This window comes from Cynoglossus semilaevis, chromosome 17 (assembly GCF_000523025.1).
Source record: "Cynoglossus semilaevis isolate Cse_v1.0 chromosome 17, Cse_v1.0, whole genome shotgun sequence".
In the NCBI taxonomy this organism is placed as follows: Eukaryota; Metazoa; Chordata; class Actinopteri; order Pleuronectiformes; family Cynoglossidae; genus Cynoglossus; species Cynoglossus semilaevis.
Genome location: NC_024323.1, coordinates 14,136,632 through 14,145,025, shown reverse-complemented (window position 1 = coordinate 14,145,025; position 8,394 = coordinate 14,136,632). Strand labels below are relative to the sequence as shown.

Genomic DNA, 8,394 nt, shown 5'->3' with positions numbered 1-8,394 from the left:
GGGGGGGGGGTTCTAACAGTACATGTTTTGTCTTCCAGTCCGCCGGAGTCGAACCACAAACCCTCAGTCAGTTCTGGGAAATAAAACATGAAATAAAATAGTTCTGGAGTCATCATTCCGCGGCTGCTGCTCCCTGATGACACCTGCTGGACGAAGAAAGAACTACACTACTACAGTGTCCACAGTAGTAGCGGCAGGAACTCCAAACTCATCCACCCGTGAAGATGACTCTGGTAACACACACACACACACACAGTGACTGAGTCTGTATTGTTTCAGTGTGTGTTTAGTCACACTATTAGAGAGGAGGAGGTCAGAGGTCACAGGTCTCAGATCAGTCCATACACACACACACACACAGGTGACCCCTGACCTCCTGACTCCTCATTTGTCTCACTTTTAGTGTCTGACCTTCTCCTCTGTGCTCCACACTCCTCTCTCTCTCCCCCGTCTCTCTCCCTCTCTCTCTCTCTCTCTCTGTTGTTTGTTTGTTTTTTCACTTCTTTAAATTTTTAAATTCTTCATCGTTCCCTCCTCAGACTCCGGCCTCTCCAGTGACCTGAGAACTTTCGGTATCGACACATCTGAGGCCTTGAATCTTCGCCGACTTCCTGCGCCTTCACTCCAGAGTCAGCGGCGCTCAGATTTACGAGCTGACGTGGAACCGATGTTCGGAGATAATGAAGGTTGAAGAGTTCCCCGTTCTCTGAACTTCCACTTTCTCCCACCGTCGTCTGTTTTCTGCCGACCTTTGAACCTTTGACCAGCTGCCGTCAGCCCCCCCGAGGGGGGGTCACCCGGTGGTCACGCTGACCAGTGCAAGGGTCAGTCTGGGGTTGCTGCGTTGCTACGGCGATGGAAGGAAGGCTCCTTCAAGGTCACTGAGTGGTCATCATGGAGTGGCCTGTAGAACCTTCAGGAATGTTCCACTGAAAATATTTAATTGGTTCTCATTGGTTATTGATTCCTGTATTGATGGGGAGTCGGGGGGGGGCACTCTCAGTATTTCTTTTAAGTTCTTTTTTAAAGAACTCAGTCTGTAGTTTATTTGCAGTATTTATGTGTACATTTTTATTTTATTTTACCAGGTTTTTTTTCACTGCCTGTGATGCAGTTTGTCCAGTAGGTGGCTCTGCAGTCAAAGAGACTGTATCCACAGACCTGACACAGATCCCTTTGGTTTAGGCACACTGACCTGGCCTTCAACCCTGACCTTTGACACCGGGGCGGGTTCAGCCCAGGGTCGACTCCCACACACACACACACACACACACACTCAGACACAGGTTCAGTTGTGGGTCAGTTCCCACTGGTTCAGTTGTTGGATCCACTGCACAGGAAAGATAATGTTTTAATGACAGACTCAGTTCAATGATCAGAGACGGACGCTGTGTTTTAATATCACTGTCAACAGTGTTGATCATTCACACCAGATCAGATTAGATTAGAATACATTAGATTACATTAGATTACATTAGATTGGAGTAGATTAGATCAGATCAGATTAGATTAAATTAGATTAGATCAGATTACATTACATTAGATTAGACCAGATTAGGTTGGGTTAAATTAGATTAGACCAGATAAATTTAGATTAGAGCAGATTAGATTAGATTTGATTAGATTAGATTAGACCATATTAGATTAGATTACATTAGATTAGACCAGATCAGATTAGGTTAAATTAGATTAGATCAGATTAGATTAGATTTGTTTGGCTACAGTCACTTATTATTTTCTGTTTTTCAGACCCACCCTGTCCTCCAGGAGGCGCTACCAGGAACTGCAGTACACACCTTTTCAGGTAGGAACTTGTTCTGCACATTTTTCTCCCCCATCACCTCCTCCCATCACCTCCCCCATCACTTCCTCCCATCACCTCCCCCATCACTTCCTCCCATCACCTCCCCCATCCCCTCCCCCATCACTTCCTCCCATCACCTCCCCCATCACTTCCTCCCTTCACCTCCTCCCATCACCTCCCCCCATCACCTCCTCCCTTCACCTCCTCCATCACCTCCTCCATCACCTCCTCCCATCACCTCCCCCATCACCTCCCCCATCACTTCCTCCCTTCACCTCCTCCCTTCACCTCCTCCCATCACCTCCTCCATCACCTCCTCCTGACTCCAGTGACTTCTCCTCCTCCTTCACTCTCAGCCGTACTTGATGTCTTTATGAAACTGTTCTGTGACCAACCAGGACAAACGTGATTCCACGCCATCACACACACACACACTGTGGAAAATTCAGCGTGACTGTACCTGATGACGGCGCCCACTGTTGGACATTGTGTCTCAGGACGTGGACAAATAAAACACAAAGCTGCTTCTTTGTTTGATTTGTCTCAGTGATGGTGCGTTGGAGTGCAGCGAATGTCTGACATTAGTGAGACGTTAAAGAACAAAGAAACAGTCAGAGGAGGAGGAGGTGACGATGGAATATCACATCTGAGATTAAACACACACACATATTTAAAAAAAAGTAAATTGCGTGGAATAATAATCTGTGTTCAAATTATAATCTGTCCGTGTGTGACCCTGATGGAAACCTTGAACGCAGGTGTTCATTTCAAAGGGTTCTCTTGATCTTCCAGTCGGTTCTCCTGGAGCGGAGACAGAGAACAGGAAGTGAACTGAAATTTAAGATCCTCCCAAAAAAAAAAAAAAACCAACCCACTACCAGATCAGAGAGTGAGAGGAAAAGGGAGGAAAAACAGAGAGATCTTCATCAGTGGCAGCGAGGCTCCTCATTTTTCCTCCCGACCTCTCCGTGACCTGATGAAGGAGAAGCAGGAGAGAGATAGAGGAGGAGGAGCCAGAGTGGACGCACACACACACACACACACACACACACACACGTGGTAGTTACTGTCATTTTTTTCTGCCCAATTTTCAGTCTAATGAAGACATTCGTCGTGCTGAGAACGAGGGTGAGAGAGGGAGAGACGGAGGGAGAGAGAGAGAGAGGAAGTGGAGTGTGACAGGTTTTTACTGGTTACCATGACAACACACACTCTCTTGGCCTTGGGGAAGCAGTGACTGTGTGTTGATGTGATCAGGGGTTGAAGTTGGTTTTTTTTATTTGTCGCTGATCAAAGATGAAGTCGAAGGTTCAGTCAGAAAGTCCTCAGACAGACGACCTCCGCAGGTGACTGTCACATTAGGACCCCCCCCCTCACTCCCTCAACCCCCTCCCAAACTGAAGGAGCTCATTTGCTGCACACACACACACTCCCGTAGGCAAACGCCTTAATGCACGACAACATGCTGAGCTGCGTGGCCCCGGGGTGTGCGTGTGTGTGTGTTTGTGTGATCATGGTCGTGTGTGTGTGAGATGGAGTGTTGGAAGAGAGTCATTGCCCTGCTGTTGAACCCATGGTTTCTCCCTCTCTCTCTCTCACCCTCTCTCTCCCTCTCTCTCCCACAGAACTAGAACCTGCTTCACGTCTTCATTTACCAAAACATCTGCACCAGATCAAGGAGGGACTCAGCATCCACCCTCACCCCTCTGTCTTCCCTCACCCCTCTGTCTTCCTTCACCCCTCTGTCTTCTCTCACCCCTCTGTCCCTCCTCACCCTTCTGTCTCTCCTCACCCCTGAGGCCTTGTATAATAGCGATGTATCGTGTATAATAATATAATGTTTTATAATATTTTATGGTCCAGTACAATCTCATATAATATACAATAGTAATATATAACATAATGTTTTGCAGTATTTCACATTATATACAGTATATTGTAGTATAGTGTGTAACAGTACAGTATATTATAGTATAGTAATAGTATTGTGTAGCACAAATGTATTCTATAACATAGTGTCGTACATATTGTATAAAGTAAAAAGTACAGCGTAGTATGCAACTGAAACCAAAAAAACTTCAGTACTTACTGAATACTGAGTATAAAAAATAGATATAATAAAATAACAAATATTTGACCGTAATCTGTGTAAATAATTCACTTTGAAACATCTGTGTTCATGACAACATCATCACATCATTGTGTTTTTCTTTTTTTCACACAGAGGAAGTCTTTGTGGACTAAAATATCTGTCACACTTTCTCTCTCATGTGTCCATTGTTCTGGATCACAAGACCAGACCCTGGACCTCATCAGGACCTCATCACTCCCAGAAAAGTAGATCCAAAGGCTCTACTTCAAATATAGGTAAATATACATATAAATATACACATGTAAAAGTACAACTGCAGTAAAAGGTGACGGGTATTTGAAAGATAAAAGAATGAAAATAGAACTGATGTTTATAGACTCTCTCTCTCTCTGACCTGGATTTGAACCTATGTTGACCCCGGGCTGACCTTTCTAACAGAGTGTACACATGTTCAGAGCTGCTCCTTCACTTCAGTTTCTTTGAACCTTCCTGTTGATGTCACGTGACTCCCTGGTGGTGAAGCGTCTGTTGCATCTAAAACAGCACCACATCTATAAATGTGTGTGAATAGGAACAGGAGTGTGACGTCACCTAACACTGAAATCATGCATCGTTGAATGAATTTGAAAAAATATATACATTTTCTTCTTCTTCACTTTTCTTCTTTCAGCTGATTTTAAAAATAATAATAATATGGACCAATCACCAACACCGAAATAATTAATTCAATTATTTATTTATTTTTAAAAATATCAAGAACTCATATGAAATTAACATTTTTTGTTAAATGAAATTTAAACTGATATAAATCTGCTACATGTCTTAACACATTATACAGTTTAATAATAATTTAAAATTTTGGATCAGATCTTGGTCTTTTCCTAGTTCAATTCCTTATTTTTATTTTTATTTTTATTATTTTATTATTATATGACATTTAACTGCACTGGTTTTTTCCAGGATGATATTTTTAAAATATGTTGAGAGGAGGTGAAATCTGCCAGGATGAAAAACAAGTGAAGAATTTTAGGATAGAAAAAAAAATACCAACAGAAATTGAATAAATTAAATTAATTAAAATACTGAAATTCAAAATAATTTAAAAACATTTATAATAAAATAAAAATAACTCTTCAAGACCAAAAAGCCAAACGTGCATTCACGGTTTGTTCACTGCGCCACCTGCTGTTGGTAAAGTGACACTACAGTAACCTGCACTGGCCTCCAGAAAAAAAACAGATTGAACCGTTTGTGATAAATAAATCACGGTAAAATAAATATATCAAAATTAAGAAATGTGATAATTCAATTTGTAAATAAATGTAGATATTTTTGTAGCAGAGTTTCACCGGCGGAGGAAGTACTGCACACACACACACACACCGTACACACATAACATTCACATATTTGTGTTGAAGTTTTATTCTCGAATATTCTGCTCACATTTAAAGACAGAAATGTTTGTTCTCTACAGACAAAGACTTAATTTAAACTACAACGTTCTGACTTCAGTCCAGACATGTCTTCGTTTTATCTGGAGGTGAATCAAACAGCAGCGATCACTGGTTGTTAGGCAGATTACGTCTTTAAAACAGCGAGACTATAGAAACAAAAGAATCCACTTTAAAAAATTGTTAAATTTAAAATTTAATTTAATTCAAATTTAACTTCTTGTTTTGTATTTGTCTAATAGGTTGGTAAAATATTTGTTTTGTTTTTATTGCATTCTTGTTAAGATTTGTTTTTGGGGGGGGGGTTTTGTATTTTTTTTAAACCAGAATGTATGTTTATTTCCCGGAAGATTTAAATTTAAATGTTATGTTTTTATTTAAAAACCAACTGCACCTCAGTCATGTATTTATTTTATATAAAACACCTGATATTGTCCTGTATGTAGAGAAATGCCGGCGAAATGTGTCGAATCACGTTTGCAGAAAGTCTCTGTTGTATTTTTTATTATTTATTTTTTTGGCTTTGATTTATTTTATTTTATTTTATTTTATTTTAAGTCATTACGTTACACATTTACCAAACATATGAAATGACAAACCCAACATTAAGTTTGAATAAGTGTTTGAATCTGTGACAGTGAAACACTCCATTTCCGGTTCCGTCTGTTTCTAAATCCGTGTTGATAATATTTAGAGTTTCTTACAAACGTCAGACACAGGAGTGAAACTCACCTGAGAAACATTACCAACATCAATCAGGTTTAAATACACGATGACGTTTGTTTTATATATACGTTTAAAATGTGTTTCTTTCTTTCCGTTTGAGTCTAAATCTGCACTAAGGCTTCATAAAAACCCGGAACTATGGCCAGGAGCTAAGAGTTAATGCGTTTAAATTCACAGAAGCTCGTTCTGCTAATGATTAGACCGGTGCCATTTTAAACACAAACGGTTCCTCTTTAATTCACAGATTCATTCGCGGGTTCGTCCTGGATCGTTTATAAACACTTCCACACTCCACACACGGGAGGTTTTTAAAAATGACTCCATAAAAGATACATTTATTGAAATCTAAAGAGAGTTAGGGGTTCGTTGGCGTTTATGCTGCACCGAGGGCTAGTCGTGTTACCAGGCGCCATCTGGCGGAAAATATAGTCACTACAACCTCGTTTGTTTTTATTATAAATCACTGTTTAGTGTCGATAAAACGATCAATTTGGTGATGAAGAAACGGAGCGTAGTTTTCACCAGTGAACTTAAAGAAATTATTCTGTTTTAAAATCCGCGATTTGTCTGTCGTTTAACGATATAAAAATTAGTTTGAAAATGTTCTTATTTCGCTGCTGAATATAATGTGTTGCTAAAGGGCTAACGTTTTTTATACTTTATATAATGTGTTGCTAAAGGGCTAACGTGTTTTACACTTCCGTTTTTCCAGGCAGGACTTTTATTAAATTTCCGAGGTAAATGTGATCAAACTGGAGAAAATAAGTCTGATTTAAATCAGTATTTACTCCACTTTGTTTTCAGCACAGCCTCAAATCCAATCCGTGCCCGAGCACCAATCACAGATCAGGTGAGTGACAACTGAGACCAAACACTGGCTCGTGGTCAGAATCTGATACGAACATTTAAACGTGAGAAACCAGTAATGACAGACTGCCTCTACAGTTCATGTCAACACTTCAGAATAAACAGGAATTGTAGAAAAGCATACACAGAAAAGCATTCATTTATGTCCCGAAATGCATTGCAGCAGGAAGAGCATCCAGTGTTTAAGAAATGCACCGAATATTCTTTTTTTTTTTTTTTTTAGGGGGGAATCATCACTGGAAACTCCTGTGTTTATGTTATTATCTGAGCTCAGTTTCGGAAGATGTGCTGACCCATTGTCGCCAGAAGATGGCAGTGTTACCTAATAGAAGTCAAAGGCGAACACTGGCAGGGGGAGTAGAAACATGATGTCGACACTGCCGGGACACCTGAAGTCATTTAGTTCTTATGAAATAAGATTTTTAAGACAAATTAACTTCAAAGGCCGCAGCAGACATGATCTCACAACCTTTGATGGAAAAACTTAATGTGCAGGTGATTCGTCGGCTTCAACCTCAAACGAAGAAGAAGAAGAAGACGACGACGACGAAGAAGAAGAAGAGAACGAAGAAGACGACGACGAAGAAGAAGACGACGAAGAAGGAAACAACAACAAAACAAGAAAAACAAATAAACCCTGAAAAACTAAACTAAATGTCAACGACAAACTAAAGCTAAAACAACAACAGAAGTCAAGGACATTTTCAACAATTTCTGATAAAGTTTAACCTTCAGTTCCAGCCAAAATGAGGGAAATCGTTCATATGCAGGCAGGCCAGTGTGGAAACCAGATTGGAGGTAAATTCTGGGAGGTGATCAGTGACGAACACGGCATCGACCCCTCAGGAACGTACCGTGGAGACAGCGACCTGCAGCTAGAGAGAATCAACGTGTACTACAACGAGGCCGCGGGCGGGAAATATGTCCCTCGAGCCGTTTTGGTTGATTTGGAACCAGGGACCATGGACTCTGTGAGGTCCGGTCCATTTGGTCAGATCTTCAGACCAGACAACTTTGTCTTTGGCCAGACTGGAGCTGGTAACAACTGGGCCAAAGGTCACTACACCGAAGGAGCCGAGCTGGTGGACTCTGTCCTGGATGTAGTGAGGAAGGAGGCGGAGAGCTGCGACTGCCTGCAGGGCTTCCAGCTCACCCACTCCCTGGGGGGAGGAACCGGAGCTGGAATGGGAACGCTGCTCATCGGGAAAATCCGAGAAGAATATCCAGATCGTGTCATGAACACCTTTAGCGTGGTGCCCTCCCCCCGGGTGTCGGACACAGTGGTGGAGCCGTACAACGCCACTCTGTCGGTCCACCAGCTGGTGGAGAACACAGACGAGACGTTCTGCATCGATAACGAAGCCCTGTACGACATCTGTTTCCGTACACTCAAACTGACCACGCCCTGCTACGGTGACCTCAACCACCTGGTCTCAGCCACCATGAGCGGTGTG

At 41.7% G+C, this 8,394-nt stretch overlaps 1 protein-coding gene across 4 annotated transcripts in view; it reads left to right on the top strand.

The window, feature by feature from the left end:
- The window catches only part of LOC103393554 (tubulin beta chain), an 18,888-nt gene that overhangs the window by 9,307 nt on the left and 1,187 nt on the right, over positions 1-8,394 (top strand). Inside the window, exons 4-8 of one of the 4 annotated variants that reach the window (XR_003052521.1) lie at positions 39-233; positions 540-877; positions 1,750-1,804; positions 2,899-3,150; positions 3,430-3,563. Coding sequence is in view for 1 of the 4 variants with exons in the window: in XM_008330555.3 (XP_008328777.1) it covers positions 7,687-8,327 (641 nt within the window). In the remaining 3 variants the exon portion in view is untranslated. Of the gene's footprint in view, positions 1-38; positions 234-539; positions 878-1,749; positions 1,805-2,898; positions 3,564-4,028; positions 4,172-6,877; positions 6,924-7,163; positions 8,328-8,394 lie in introns of those variants that run through there. The other 3 variants (XR_003052520.1, XR_003052519.1, XM_008330555.3) reach the window with 3 other exon arrangements.